General features: G+C 38.7%; 1 protein-coding gene across 7 annotated transcripts in view; it reads left to right on the top strand.

Moving 5' to 3' along the window:
- srpk2 (SRSF protein kinase 2) overlaps positions 1–16,889 on the top strand; it is a 141,396-nt gene that overhangs the window by 94,981 nt on the left and 29,526 nt on the right. For 6 of the 7 annotated variants that reach the window (XM_062983504.1, XM_062983506.1, XM_062983503.1 and 3 more), the window contains one exon: positions 15,344–15,498. In XM_062983504.1, the coding sequence (XP_062839574.1) occupies positions 15,344–15,498 (155 nt within the window). Of the gene's footprint in view, positions 1–13,204; positions 13,246–15,343; positions 15,499–16,889 lie in introns of those variants that run through there. The other variant, XM_062983507.1, reaches the window with a different exon arrangement.

Below are 16,889 nucleotides of genomic sequence, written 5' to 3' on the forward strand. Positions count from 1 at the left end.
GCCCGTCTATCTTTTTCCTCCCTTCCCTCTCATCTCGAGGGTAATAGAGAGACTCTATCTAACGCCAACATCGGCCATCCTGATCGCCCCTGCATGGCCACGCCAACCGTGGTACCCAACTCTACTCAGGATGTGTGCGGATCCTCCCCGCACTCTCCCAACTCTCCCTCATCTACTATCTTCACAGAGGGGACGGGTCCTCCACCCCGACGTCCCGTCCCTACATCTGACTGCCTGGAGGATACTTTCTTAAATTCTCTCCACCCAGACCTGCAGGCGATCCTTCGTGCCGCCCATAAGCCGGCCACGTCAAAGGCCTATGCTTACAAGCTTACAAAATTACAAACTTTCCTCCGGGACCGACATGTCGATCCCGCCTCTACTTCGATCCCGCTGGTCCTGGACTTCCTACTTTCTCTTGCGGATCGTCAACTCTCTCTGGCCTCGATAAAATCCTATCTCGCTGCTCTCTCCTGGCATTTCCAACGTCAGGGACAACCCTCTCTCTTTTCTAACAACCTCATTAAGACCTTTCTTCGAGGTTACAACAACCTGCACCCTCCAGTTCAACCTCCGACTCCCGGATGGAGCCTCGAACTCGTCCTTTCTCAACTAGCTTCAGCTCCCTTTGAACCTATGGCCTCCGCAGACCTTCACCTTCTCTCTTGGAAGACTGCCTTCCTAATCGCTATCACCTCCGCGCGCAGGCCTTCGGAGCTGGCTGCTCTTCGGGTGGACGAACCCTACCTCCGTTTCCACCACGACAGGGCTGTTCTTCGCCCGGACATCACCTTCCTACCTAAGGTGGTCTCTGCTTTTCACCTTAACCAGGACATAATACTCCCTGCTTTTTTTCCTAATCCTTCTTCTTCTTTGGAGCGGAGACTTCATCTCCTAGATGTCAGGAGAGCCCTCCTTTTCTATAAGGACAGGACTAAGGACATACGTAAGTCACCTAGACTATTTGTGGCTTATGCTACCCATAAGCTGGGCGAACCACTTTCTTCTCAAAGACTCTCACACTGGATTGCTCAGACTATCGAACTCGCTTACCAACTGGCTAAACGCCAACCCCCCTCTTCGATCCGCCCTAGATCAACGAGGGGCCTTTCCACCTCTACTGCCTTCCTGAGGGGCGTCCCTCTCGACTCCATCTGTCGAGCGGCTATCTGGTCCACTCCATCCACCTTTGTTTCACACTACAGGATGGACTCAAAGAACCTCAAGGACTCAGCCTTTGCCAGGTCTATCCTTTCCTCCTGCCTTGCCTAACGTTATTTGCCTTACTCAAAACCAGTTTTTTTTGGTTATCCTTCTTACAAGTTGACCGCTGTCATTCAGCCTTTATGTACACGATATGTTCATGGGTTCATTAACGTAGTGCTTGTGTACTATACTTACCCACTGCACTGAAATGTATTTCATGAATACCTCTACCTCTGTTTTCAGGAAATGGGTCTATACTTACCTCTGTATTTCTTACAGACTATCGCTCACATACAATGTTGTGATTGTGTTCTGGGTCCTAATAACAAGGATCGGTTTTTTTTTGCACTATATGCTGTTGCATCGTTTTCTTTGACTGTTGCACCTGTGTCTTTTTTGCACCTTGTGCTCAATAAATGTGTTGTTTGGACACTAAACTGGTTATCGGGTTTGCTATCCCACCTACCTACACCTCAGCTTGCTAGTCTCCATTAGTGTGCATTCACAGAGTACACGAAGAAAAAGGACAGGTTGCTTACCTGTAACCGTGTTTCTTCGAGTGTACTCTGTGAATTCACACAATCCCGCCCTTCCTTCCCCACATGCAAACCTCTCCCTTTCTCGCTGCCTTTGCGGCGTAGGAACTGGAGAGTGGGCGCGGAGGGCGCCCTTTATACCCTCTGGGGAGAGGGGCGGGGTTACCGCCAAATTTCAAACTTTAGCTTGGAAGAGTATCCGTTGGAGCCTGCGCAGGCGCAGCGTTCTCCATTAGTGTGAATTCACAGAGTACACTCGAAGAAACACGGTTACAGGTAAGCAACCTGTCCTTATATGCAGTTTTTCCAAGTACCTATTATAAACTTGTTGTAATGTAGAAAAAATGTTGTTACCTTTGTGACTTCTATAGAATGATGTTTGTATATACTAATTTTATTTTACCTACTGTCAAATGTCTGAATGAAAATAACCTACTTTCCATTTTTTAATCTATTCAGTTTTACTTTATGATGAGTATTTTTTCAGATTTAATTCATTACTGCATCTGCATCTTTGTTAATTCATACTTTGTACTTCAGTTTTTTCTGGGATTATTATTATTATTATTATTATTATTATTATTGCTGTTTGGGAAGATTAAAAACTTATTCCAAGTTTGTCTCTTGAAATTCTATAAATAGAAGTCAGAAAGTTAAAGGAATAAAACTTGTCTCTGTAATTCTCAATAACTTTTCTATTTCTGGAATTCCAGATAACTACCATCATTAGAAAATACGTTCATAGTAAAGGTAGAAGTAGACAGGAGAAGACCACATTACACATAAATAGACTCAATCTGAGCAGGGCTGTTGAGGGTAAAGTGACTTGGAAGTCGCTCATTCCAAGGAATGTTGTAAGTCAAATTTGACCTGGTGGCAGTTAACAACAAAAACAAAACCACCAAATTTTTTTTATTTTTTTTTCTGTTTGTTGAATTTGAAATTAAGGCATATATAATTTGCTTTATATATCACAGGCACACCACAGAACATCAACATTTAAGTGAGACAAGCCTTACATAGTCATTCACCCAATGCCTGTTGAAACAGAAAAGTCTACTTGTTTTCAAAAAGAAAGTAGGGAGGATACTAATTTAACTTCTCTGGGAAAAGAGTTTCAGGTACTGTGATGTACCTTTGAGTGTGGTGGGCCAGAGAGAAGAGCCTCCCCTGCTTCTGCTTCCTCGCTTTTTCATAATATGATCTGCCATTAGGGTTGGCTAGTGGAACCTTCCAATTTTTAGAGGTGGTACTGGTGGTGCAGCCAGCATGCCTGCCAGCATGCACAATCCACATTTTCAAATTTGTTTTTAAGAATGGAAGTTTGAGCTTTTCACCTTGAAGTCATAATAACAGCCCTCCCAAACTGCTGTATAAGTGTGGGAAAATGCTCAGAAAGGTAGTACATCTTACATCCTCTCTCTGGAGCTTCCCCACAGTCACTGAGGTGACAGTAGGGAAAAGGCACTGATGAGTTTGTCTGCTTAGCTGAGCAGTAGAACTCAATAGCCCACACTTGCTGCTTTGCTGTTTTCTGTTGATTCAATGGGCCCACCTAACTCAGGGCTATAAGGAGAAGCCACAAATAAATTGTATACCTGGAATGATGAAGGTGTATGAATGGGAGTTTGTATCAATATGCACAGCAGTGTATGAGGATTGGTGTATGTATCCCTTTTAGAAAATTGAAAAGTGGAAGAAAGAAAAAAGGTTAGAGGATAGAGTGGAAAAGAAAGGAAAGGAGTTTCTCTGCCTGCTTTGGTTTGGGCTTTGCTGGCCGAATGTTTGACCCCTACCCATATTTTCCAAGGAGGGAATGAGACACTTGATTATGAAAAAAATCCCCGTCCCTACCATATAATTTTTGGGCACATCCACATAAGCCTGCATTACATCAGTTATGAACTTGAGGTCTTTTGGTGGTAATCTGTTAGGAGAAAAATGGAAAATGTGTGGAGTTAAAATTGGGTCTTTTTCTGATGCCGTATGCATGTATCTTCTTGCTGGTATATCATCATATCCATCTCCTTCTTTATTTCTTAGCCATGTTCAATCTCACCCTGTCACATTTTGTCAAAATAAAGAACCCTTTATAACAGTAAGGACAGGGGAAATTTATTTATTATTTATTATTTACTTCATTTATACCCCGCTCTTCCCACCCCGCAGGGAACTCGAGGTGACTTACAAACTCTGGCAAAAATTCAATACCGCATATAAACATAGCAATAAAAATGTACCCCATCAATTATAAAACAACTAAAAAGCACGCGCAAATAAAATACATAGGACAGAAGGCAAAGGGGGATTGTTTGGCAATGCTGGCTGGAAACATAACACCCCAAGTCATCTATGGCTGGTGGTGGAATGATTTAATTCTAGCTGCTTTTGCTTTTGTGTCCATGTTCCATGGTGAACAGTTGGCATATGACCCAAACACAGATCAGGATACCACATGTGAAATAGTGGCAAACTATATAAAGCAAACTAGAATTTATAAACCAACACTGAACTAGATTCAAATTGGGTTTTAAGCAGTTTGAATGTTTCAACAAATGATAAGAACAAGTAAATAAATCGTAGGGTTGTGTTATATGCCAGTGTGGTTTTTGTGTACATGCTTTGGACTGAGAAACAATAGTCGATTTTGGAAAGTATATATATGTGTGTAGCGTATTGTGAAAAAGAAAGATATTATTACAAGTTTATTTCTAGAAATTCTCATGTGCAAGAAAACCCATTAGTATTCTTCTATCCATCTTATACTTGTTTTGGTTGAAAACAGCGAGTTTTCCAAATGGTGTATTGATAGCTTTCCAAATGGTGTATTGTTTGATAATTTTTGTTGTTTTTAAAAGATTCTTACCTGCCCTCCAGTTGTAATATGGAGATAAATGATTTGAAATAAATTTAAGTGTCAGGATCACTGTAGCAGCCTGGAGTTGGCTGCTCCGGTTCTCTGCTATAAAGAAGGGAGTTGGGGGAAGGGAGGCTGAGACAGGGTAGTATAGAAAAGACATTGGTTTTGTGAGGGAATTAGGAATTGCAGTTAACAGACTGGGAACATTGTTTGGCTTCTAGAGGGCGGATGGGAGTTGGGCTGTTATATTACACTGTGTTTGAGCGGGAAATCTTTAGAGCTGTTATTCAGTGCTTGTGGAAAGACAGAAATAAATCAATTGCCTTCAGCCAATTGTTGTGTTGTGAGCTTGATTTCAACTCCAAGAACTTTCAGAGTCTTACATTAAGAGTTTAAGACATTTTAAGTAACAGACCTTTCCCTCAGTGTAGTAATTTGCACTTTTTAATTTGTACCTAGGAACATAGAAATCATAATTTTAGTGATTATATATAAAATTAGAGTGATTAAAATATAAAATATTGTAAAAATCTCACCACTCTACCTTGAGCTATATTTGGTTTACTTTGCTTCCGTAATAAATCACTGGTGTTTCAATTTCACATTTCAAAATTAGACTGCAGTTCTATATTTTCTTATATAGGAGAAAACTTCACGGAACCTTAGGGGGATATACATTTGGACTGATATATTGATTTTGTTTCAATGAACAGGAATGTTTATTTGTTTAGTTTTTTTGCTGCCTCACCAATGCTTCTGCTTTGCTAAGTTCTGTTGCCCGAGGGCCGTCAAAGGATAACGATTTAACATGCTGCAACTAGAGGCAGGATTTTGAATGGTGAAGCATTGCACCCTTTAATGTTACCTTTGTGGATTAATCAGTGATGTGGTTTTGGCTCAGGCCTGTCTTGACTTGTAGTTTGGTTATGAAAGTATGTTCCTCCAGGTCCTTTTTGTTGATTTCCCTTTCTACAGTGATTCACAGTTCACAGATGAGATTTCTCTGTAGCTATTTGTTGTGTAGGCTGTGTACATTGCAATCCAGCTGTACATGTTGGACTATGGAGCTCATAGTTTGGAGACAAGAGATAGATTTAGATGGCCTTTGGTCTCTTCCACTTGCCTTTTGATCTTGCTGTGATGAATACATTATTATTTAGGGTGCTTTTTACATTCTCAAAAATCTAAAAATATTTGCCTGTAAAAATAATGAATGCAAAATGTTTTAGTATAAGTATGTTCATATATTTCTGTCGTATATCTTTATATATAAAAATACAGCCTGTGTAAGTTTGTGCACGCAGAACTTGAAAAGCAGTTGGATAATTAACTTGAAATTTTGACACAATGTTGCATTTCAACAAGCACGTGTTTTTAGAGTAAAATGAGTTTGAGGGCAGGAGAACCATGGATGATGTGATATGTAGTACATATAATCACTTCAGCTACCACAGACCACTGTGACTTGCACCAATGACAGATCAGATCTAAACTTGCCACACAGTCCAACCCCCCCCCCCCCATCAACCACTTTAAGTCCTTGTGCTGTTAGAGGAGGAAAGACCATGGATAATGGGATTTACAGTACATTACCCGAAATGTCTCCTACAGACAATTGCAACCTCCATGAACGACGGACCTGGACCAGATTCGGCACACAGAAACCCCATTACTCACTTCATGTCCTAGTGCTGATAGGAGGAGGATGGACCACAAATGATGGGAGTTGCTGTACCTCCACCCGATTCAATTCCAACTTCAACAGACCATAGAGACCCACACAAATGACAGACCAGAACAAAACTAGGCACACAGACTCCCCATGATCAACAGAAAATACTGGAAAAGTTTGAGAGAAACAGACCTTGATTTTCGGGAGCTATAGTTCACCAGCAACTAGAGAAATTGTGACCCCCACCGACAATGGACTTGGGACCAAACTTGGCACAGAGAACTCCCATGACCAAACGGGACATACTTCTGTGGTATGTTGGAATTGACCTTGATTATGAGAATTGTAGTTCACCCTTACCCAGAACGCACTAAACCCAGCCGACAATGGATCTGGACCAAACTTATCACACAGACCCAACATGGCCAACTCTACATACATGCAGGATTTGAGGATGATTGCCCAGGAAATCCCACTCATTACAACCTACATGGCATTCAAATACAAACAACTACAATTACCAATACGCCTGGTGTTCGCAATGACTAACAATAAAGCGCAGGGGCAATCTTTGCAAGTGTACAATTAGAAATTTGAAAACAAAGGCTTCTCTCATGGGCAATTATATGCTCCAGAGTCGGTAAACTGTCTGAACTAAATGTTTATGCAGAAAGTGGACAAACCAAAAATGTAGTCAATCCACTAGCTTTACAATAAAAATGACTTTTGGTTTAAAAAAAACCCTCTTTTCCCTTCCTTTCATTTCATTCCGCATAGACAAAGCAATGCAAGGCAGGGAATTGAATTGAATGATGTGTTTTTTTGGTGAATCTATGTTCGCAACAATACTATTATTACTTACACATTCATTACCTATCATACTGATCCACAGCTAAGCGTGGCCGGGTTTAGCTAGTAGTTTTATACAATAAGAACAATGCAGACAAAAGCTGTTTTTCAGGTTTTAAGATATTAAATAGCAGATATTTTTGAACAGAGCTTGGGATCAAAGGATTCATACTGGTCTCTTGTAATTGTTTTTAAGTAACATAAGTGACTGTTCTCTCTTTTAGAACATGAATAATGTATCACAAAAATGTGATGTTTCTCACTGGGAATAATAATAATAGTAATAATAGTAATAATAATAATAATAATAATATAATAGCAACAACAACAATAACAACAATGCACATTATTATTATTATTATTATTATTATTATTACTGATTTATTTCTTACCTACCTCTCCTTGTGGCTCGATATATGCAGTTGTGTTGTTGTATGTCACACGTAGAACATAACTATCTCGGTATGTATTTATGGGGTGTCTCTTTAGTCCCCCCTCATTCAAGGCAACTTCTCAGTACCAGGCGTGTCCCATAGCAATGTAGTGGCTGTTCAAGAGTGAAAAGCACTTCAGCATCATCCATCTGTAATTCAGTAGCTGAGGGGAAAGAGCAAGGTCATCTTTCTGAATATCCAATGAATACTCTTTAGTTGTGGTAGGATAATGTCTGAACTGTTTTCTCAGCTTGTAATTTTGCAGCCTGATGATGCTTGTATGGCCCCAGTCACTAAATGGTTACCCCTTGCCCTAAGGGGCCTAGAGAATGTACGTCAGTACTGTGAAGTTGCCTTGCACATGGAAAAGGGAGGTATTTTACAAGAAGATATTTAATACCCCTTTGTTCTATGAAGTTAAAACCACACATTTTAATTATGCCTCCAACCCCTTTCAATAAGGTGTTGTTGCGTTTATTTCTACCCTACTTTTTCTCTCCACAAGGATAATGTGCAGGATTTCTTTTTCCATTTTTTTCATTCTGAAACCAATTTCATTTTAATCAGATGATTCACTCATAAGAAAGATAATTTAAAAGGGAAGGAGAGAAGTTATTTGTGTCATGTGATAGCCAAAGTCAGAACTGATACAAAACCAACAAAATCTTAACTGTTCTCATACCTAGAATTATGTCACAAAAGGTTTAAAAACATTGGTACGTTGCTGAGAATATTCCAGGATGTAAGCTAATATTATAGATATCTTTCGAAAAGACAAAAAACATTAGAGATATTGCGGTGAATAGGGAACAAAATAAAAAGCATTCATAAACGCTATATGGATGCAGCAAGACTGATAGGTTATCATCCCTGTTTTTTTTTAATAACTACCAAAATGACAGGAGTTCATAAATTATACAAACAAACAAAAAATATTTTGGCTCACTTCAGCATCAGCATGTGTAATAGCAACTTCGTTATACAGTAGAGTCTCACTTATCCAACATAAACGGGCCAGCAGAACGTTGGATAAATGAAAATGTTGGATAATGAGGGATTAAGGAAAATCCTGTTAAACATAAAATTACGTTATGATTTTACAAATTAAGCACCAAAACATTATATTTTACAAGAAACCGACAGAAAAAATAGTTTAATACATGGTAACTTTGTGTAGTAATTACTGCATTTATACATTTTGCACCAAAATATTGCAACATTTAGTACAAAAACATTTATTACTAAAAGGCAGACTGCATTGGATGATACAGACTGTTGGATAAGCGAAGTTTGAATAAGAGAGATTCTACTGTATATGCTATACATTGCAAGTTTTAAAAAATATATACGGGAAAACATCAATGCCTTGAAAATGCACAGGGGAATGTTTGTCTGATATAAGAGATTGAAGCATGGGTAAATCATTTTTTGGAATATTGACAATGTACAACAGATATTAAGGCTTGATAGTTTGAAAAGGTAGATACTGTATTAATAATGAAAAACCTTGCTGGTAAAATAAGCCAATTGTAAATTGAAGACTTTTACACTGGGAAGTCTTAGTGAAGATCTGAATTTCCTCTTTTAATTGTAGTATAAAGGTAAAGATTTTCCCCTGACATTTAATCTAGTTGTGACTGACTCTGGGAGGTGGTGCTCATCTCCATTTCTAAGCCGAAGAGCCGGCGTTGTCCATAGTCACATGTCCAAGGTCATGTGGTCGGCATGACTGCATGGAGCACCGTTACCTTCCTGCCGGAGCAGTACTTATTGATCTACTCACATTTACATGTTTTTCAAACTGTTAAGTTGGCAGAAGCTGGGACTAACAGTGGGAGCTCACCCTGCTCTCCAGATTTGAAGCTCTGACCAGTCAGTCAGCAAGTTCAGCAGCTCAGCTGTTCAATCCGCTGCACCATCAGGGGCACTCAATTGTAGTATAGTTATCTTGTTTCATAAATTTTTAACTTTTCAGCCAGGTCACATCAGTTATCCTTGAAAGTTTATTAATCACAATTTATCTACCCCACTGCCTCCTATTTTTTGCCCATTTGTTGAAATGTATAACTACATAAAATTTAGAAGCTAATCCCTTTTTTCATCGAATAACAGTAATATAGAGACAGATTTTTGGCCAATTCCAGAAATATTGAATGGTATGTAGATTTTTTAAAACATTAGGTGTAGTTAATGTGGACAATTAGTGTGTTTTATATGCATGCAACTAAAAATAGTTGTTCTTTTCTAAATTTTGAAATTTAATTTTGTATTCGCATTTATATTTGCTTTTAGTCAAATATAAATCCCTGGAGAAGGCAATTTAATGCAATATAAAGGCCAAAATGCACTGTGCGTTTTACAAAATAGGATAGTCTTAAAGGCTTTTGAAAGAATAAAATACAGACCACCAAGAAGAATTTTTGTTCCTTTTTCTGTGGTTTATATCTCAAAGTGCCATACGAGCTGTCCCCAAGTTACGAGCAAGATAAGTTCTGCAGGTTTGTTCTTAAGTTATATTTGTATGTAAGTTGGAACAGGTACATTTTTAAGTGTAACTCCATCCAAATGTATATATATTAGCTTTGGGTAGCACAAGTAAAGATCAACACCCCTGTGGTATTTGTATTGTTTGTCTGTGTCCCTGTTCAGAAGATTTCATGTCATTTTCTGTCCCTGTGATAATTGGATTTTGAAACAATTTTCGCTTGTTGTGGAAACAAGTATTGGTGAGAAAGCTTTAGTGGAGGGATCTTTTTCCCAAGATAACTCTTCCAGGAGTGAATTTCACTTCATAGGGAAGGATTTCTCTCACTTCCTGTTGTCTCGCCCCTGTTCTTAAGTGTGAGTCAGTCAATCAATCAAATCTTTTATTTCGGTCATAGACCAGCACAGGAAATCAAGGTCACAGTCTCATACAAACTTGGTCTGTTGAGTACGTTAAAAGTGTAAAAATAGATACTGAAGCACAGTACGGGGGGGGGGGGGAGCGGACGGGGAAACAGGATAAAAACATACAATGCACAGGTCTATCAGAAAATTATAAAATTAAGAGAGATGATTACTGAATACATAGTTCACTTTTGGGACCAGTCATCCCCTGACGGATTCTGTATGCTGCTGCACAAAGCTTTGTAACATTGTGGGTTGTAGCTGAATTAGTATCTACAAGTAGCAGGGAGGTATAAAATTGTCCTGAACGGCCTGGGTGCTTGTATATCAAAGGTAAGATAAGCCTGATGCGGATATCCCTGGAGAATGGGCACAGGAGGAGCACATGTTCTATTGTTTCTATATGACCTGAGTCACAGGGGCACTGTCTCTCTAGGAAAGGGATCTTCCAATATCGGCTTTCGAGTGTGGCTGATGGCATCGAGCCAGGGTGAAAGCCCTACAATGAATGGGCACCTCTAAATTTGTTAAATACGCCATAGAGGAATCAAGGTATCTGCTGTCTTCGTTGATAAGGAAGGTTGGAACGGAGTTATTTGTAAGCCAGATGCTTGTAACTTGGGGACTGCCTGTATTCCATTCCCTCAAATCTGGACCCACTCTTATTTGCCGATTCTACGAAGGTTATCCAGAAAGTACATTACGTTTTGGAATTAAAAATGAACAAAGTATAGGAGAAAACATTTACCATATGCAGTTGAAAGCCACACCCAAATACCACATCTCACGTAGTCACCATTCAAATCTAGGCACCTATCATAGTGATAAATGAGCTTGGAAACTCCTTCCCCACTAAATTCTGCCACCTCCGTCGTCAACCCTTCCCCCTTCCCCCTTTGCGCAGCGTCGCCAGCCACGCCCCCATTGTTGGAAACAAGTGGTTGACGACGGAGGTGGCAGAATTTAGTGGGGAAGGAGTTTCCAAGCTCATTTATTGCTATAAGTGCCTAGATTTGAATGGCGACTACGTGAGATGTGGTATTTGGGTGTGGCTTTCAACTACATATGGTAAATGTTTTCTCCTATACTTTGTTCATTTTTAATTCCAAAACATAATGTACTTTATGGATAGCCCTCGTAATTATGCAAATCATGCTAATATTCTTTCTGCTTATGCGAACTAACCACATTCCTTATTGCATTATTTCTTTACTGTAGTATCCCAAGATGGCCACTTCAGGAAGCAGAAGGCACGAGCAACAATTTGCACTGTCTCCTTCCTCCTGAAGAATCCCTCCTGCTGCATGTCCTATTCCATCACTCCTCTCACCTTGTCCCTCATCATGCCTCCTTCTCTAGATCCTGGCACTTCATTGCTTTCATGCCTCTTTCTCTTCCCCATATCTCTCCCTCATATCTCATCATGCCCTTGTAGTATATTTTCTCTTATTTCTTGCTTTATGTCTCTCGTACTATTTAGCTAATATTCTAGAAGACATATTTCTGCTTCTACAGGGACCAGAAAATAAAAATCTGAGACCTATGCTAAATGATACCCTGGTGGCATGACTAGAATTGTGATAAAATCTGACAGGACAGGAGGTGCTTACAAAATTGGTAGATGATTGATACAGAATATAAAAGTTGATTAGATTAACTTTAATGAGCGCAGTAGGGCAACTTTTGCATTAGATGTATACAGAATGAACAGATTAGGTGTCAGTAATCAGTAATCAGTAAATGAAGCCTGAGAAGAGTGTCCTATCTTTCAAGGTATAAAATCCATCTTCAGCAGATTCTCATTTGTAACATTGTCTAGTAAAAATTCCCTGCATGAAAGACACATTTAGAGACAATTTTCTGCTTACCTAGAGTTGTCTTTGGTGCTTGGTGATGGAAATAGACATCTGAATCGGTTGTCATAGTAACAGTAGAATATAGGAAGAGAGACAAGTACAATGTTGGTATTTGAATATACTATTTTTTATACAGAGAAGATTCAAACCTATGTCTTAAAAACCCTGAGATACATAGAGCATCGGATTGTTGGAGTAGGACGGGAAATACATATAAAATTGTGATTTACGTGATCTGCACATTTTACTGAAAAAAGCAAGCCTGCCTAGTTGTCTCCAACGTTATGTAAGAATGACAAATAAAGCTGAATTTTCATTCTTGGTTTGCCAGGAAGAACCATGAAGCATTTATCATATGGTTATTATGGTTGATTTTTTTAGGGTTTTATGAATGGATGTGTACATTGTCAGTGAATAGTTTAGCTTTCATAAAATCACATTTGCTGTTTGTTTTGATTTTCACACATCCTGTATTTGTTGGTAACTGCAGTTGTGCGATGTTAAATTACATCTTAAAAAAATAACCAACTACTCTTTCTTTTTTTGGAAATTAGATTGTCTTTAAGGAGGTAAAATCCTCCTGATGTCTTTGCATTAACCCTGATGCAGGAGATGCTGAGATCATTGGGGCTAGAGTAGAAAATTAAATGAGGGGTGGGTTGCAATAGGAGGACTCTCCTTCCCTTGTTGCAGTCTTGTGTAAAAAGAGGCTATTCTCTTTTAGCAATTACAATTGCATGCTCTGCTATCTACTCACACTCCCTTGCTTCTTCTGGAAACAACTGTATCATAGCTTTACAACAATAAATAATTGTTTCCAGTAAATTGTACTGCTTTTTGAGGCTAACCAGTTGTAGTGGGACTGTCTCCGCTGCCATTTCTGATTCCACATCTCTTGTTTTAGGCCATTAAAGATCATGGAGCTTCTTGGATCTCTCATCAGGTTTGTCATACAGAAACATAGAACATAGATAGGGACACCCTGCCTTCTCTTTACTCCCGATATTGAACTAGGCCATTCTGGAGTAAATGGATACCAACAACTTCTGTGTGGCCACGTGCATCCCTCACTAGTCATGTAATTTATTCCAGTTGAATTAATCAAGCATGTGATCTCAAAACAATATTTCCACTAAGCCACTTTGTAAAGTGGATTATTAATTTTACAGAATTGCTTTTTGCCCTTTTCGGTAAGTTTGCTTATTGCTTAACTATTTTGTGAAGAGCTTTTTATTTTGAATATTGCTTTTCTTAGTAAACAATTTAAGTTTGATTTTATCAGCACATCACAAGATTTGCTGCAATAGTAAGAAGAAATAATAAAATGGGATGTCTAACATGTTTTGAGGAAGCAATAGGGCCATTTCAGGACATGGCTCCCTGAAAATGTTTAAATTATAGTGAGATTTGTCTAATTTATTTCTAATAGTGCTTTAACTGAAAGATATAAAAAATTAAACAACTTTGAGTTGTGGTTTTTTTATTCTTGTTTTACAATCCAATCCAGAATGGGTTTGTGGGGTAGGGAGGGAGATGAAGAATCGTATCTACTGTTTTGTTGAGAGCACTGCCGGCTTCTACAGGCGTGTATGTGCACAATTCCTATGCTAGCATGAGACCAATTGTAGATCTTTTTATCAATTTATGCTGGCTCTCTGGACATAGCAGGGACCTTCATAGGAGCAGACTCCTGCATTTACTACTAGTGACCAGGCTGATTCTTACCCTGCCACCTCTTTCATGTTAGATTTTCAGACTAGGATTATTCTGTTTACTCTTTGGTTTGTAAAATGTCAGTATTTCTGATTCAATATTTTCTTGCTTGATAGGAGTACAAAAATATGTGAATCAAAACTGTGAATTAGATTCCGTTTAAATGAAAAAACTAAGAAAAACTGTGACTAAGCTGTAGTTTTACCTTTTTTTTTTAGTGATGACTCATTTTTTTTAAAAAAAGAAGCTTTGGAATCAAGTCTTTCTTAATAAGGCATTCCTCCTGTGCTGCTGTGTATGCCTTGTGTTCAGCTTGATATCTTATGACATCATGGTTAAAAGTTTTTAAAATTACCGTGGCCAACATGTATTTTGTTGCTTCAGATGTTAGTCTCGTTTCTGTTTATATTTGGCCTACTGATTCAAAAAATTGCACCCTATCAGCTCTACTTTTTGACATATGGAAGCCATCTACCAGTTGCCATTTGATTGCTCAGAGAAAACCATGATAGCCATATCTAAAGAAACTAGAGCTGATGTGGTTTATTCACTGCAATTTTCTGAATCCGTTCCCAAAGAACCACAGGAACAGTCCTAAAAACCAAGATACCAAGGAAAGCTTTTTGGTTGGGCTGTGTATTGATCCTTGATCACATTGTTTACCTAGTTTTCCCCCCCAGTAGTCATTATTTTCTACATTTCAGTTGTTAGAAGTTTTAGAGTAATTCCTGAGTCCTTTATTTCTGATTAATTAGAATCAAATACACTGTACATGGTTTTTTTGTGTTAGCGCACACATTCTGAATTGTAAAATGAACATGAAACCCATCTTCAGAAGGGTGCAGCATTTATTTGGACTTTCTTTGTACATTGTTCGTTAACAGGGTCAGATTCATGTTTCTATTGGTCATACATTGTACATGTTGTGATGCTGACAGACAGATTGGACATCTGTTAAAGATTTCTTAGCTCTTGCATGCGTGCACTTAGGCACTCTCTCTTCTCCCCCCCCCCCCCCCCCGACATACACATGCACTGGCTAGTTTCAGATAACACTTGGATTTGAATGTTTATCTGTAGTGTTGTGCACCCTGTTTATATAAATGTATGTGTTTTCTTTCATTTGTTCTGAAATATACATTTATTAAGAAATTAAACCCGGTTGTAGAAAAAAGAGCAAGAAAGCTGTAGTGGCTAGGTAATCAAACCATGTGTTGACGGAACACCCAGTTGCTGAAAAAAGAGCAAGGAAGCTGTAGTGGCTAAGTAATCAAACCATGTGTTGATGGAATACTTTATTTTGTGAATGGTTTGCTTTCTTTTTGTAGGCCAGAGCCTCAGCAAAAAGTTCCCTCTGCACCTCCACCGCCACCACCTCCTCCACCACCTCCACCTTTGCCAGAGCCAGCTCCACCAGAACCAGAGGAGGAGATTCTGGGTTCTGATGATGAAGAGCAAGAAGATCCTGCAGATTATTGCAAAGGTTAGTATGCATAAACAGGGTGAACACCTTATTTTGTGAACTGGCCACTTAGTATATTTTTACATTGGAATAGATCAGAGTCCTTTGAGAGTTCTGCTTTCTGTACAAGATGTACACAGATAGTTTTAGTTGATTGCTGGTATTCATCCTTAAGATAAGCAGAAGGTAGAAAAAGCAAACAAATATATATTTTTGGAAGGGGAGACTGGAGGATTTTGACTTTGAAATTCGGGGGTACTCTAAAGTTTCCTTACAAGGCCATGATGGACATTTCTTGCTATTTTGGGCCCAGTTCTTATTCACTCTGGAGATGTCTCCCATTCATCCAGTTTACAAAGGCAAGAATTTGCCATGCTTCCCTGCTAAGAATACCCCCTAAATTTCCAATTCTTTTTCAGTACCATGCACTATTTAAGTATAGCATGAGACATGTCATTGTTTTCTGTGCTGTGTTGAATTGCACAGTAGCTTGTTATATCCTTGGTAGATGTCAAAAAAGCGAAGGCACTTTGAATTCACCCATATTAGTATTTTTCCATTCAGAACAAGAACTTGAGTCATCCCCCAAATGTGTGAATATTTAGATATCAAAAGCTTTGAAAACACATCATGGCATTTTGTACATTTTGGAAGAATATACATTTTACATGTAAAGAAAATGTCAATATTCAGAACAGCTCTTTAAATCAGACTTGAAAATTCTTCTAACAGTGTATTAAAATATGCCTCCCTCAGTAAAGTGCAGCCAATAATTTCCTTCTAAATCTGAATTACTCCAGCTAAAAGCAAATTAAATTTAGGAGAAAATGTGTTTTGTTCTTTGGTTTCTTTTACTATAATTGTAGTGTACCTCAGAAATAGAGTAATTCTGACTATGCTAATTAAAATATTGCAAAAGGGGTATTATTTCCTAGAGGTTGTATAAATGAAATTATTTGTTTTCATCCACATACCCACATACTTTTGATTTGGTAGCTTGGGAGCCAATTGACTGCTGCATGATGAATTTTCTCATGGCCATGATACACATTGTATAGAATGGTTATGCAGCCATGGGATCCTACTGTGGATCCTACAGTGAAAGTGTATAGGATCTTGGTTAATAGATGCATTGTTGTGTTGTAGGATGTTAGAAATAGCAATCTTCTCAAGCCTAAACTAGTAATTAGTTTGTATATGATTCTGTTTGCTTACTATTGTATATATACGTTATGATATGCAGCCTTCCCTTTACTTTATATTTCTTGAGATTGTGGGAGCTGCTGAAAACCACATAATCAGATCTGGGACTACTCTGAGCTGAGACTCTCCTTTAGCACCAGATATGCTTTAGCCATGAGACTGTTTGGAGATGCTGTAGACAGCTTAGCATAGGTTCCCAAACTTATTTG

This window comes from Anolis carolinensis, chromosome 5 (genome assembly GCF_035594765.1).
Source record: "Anolis carolinensis isolate JA03-04 chromosome 5, rAnoCar3.1.pri, whole genome shotgun sequence".
Classification (NCBI taxonomy): domain Eukaryota; kingdom Metazoa; phylum Chordata; class Lepidosauria; order Squamata; family Dactyloidae; genus Anolis; species Anolis carolinensis.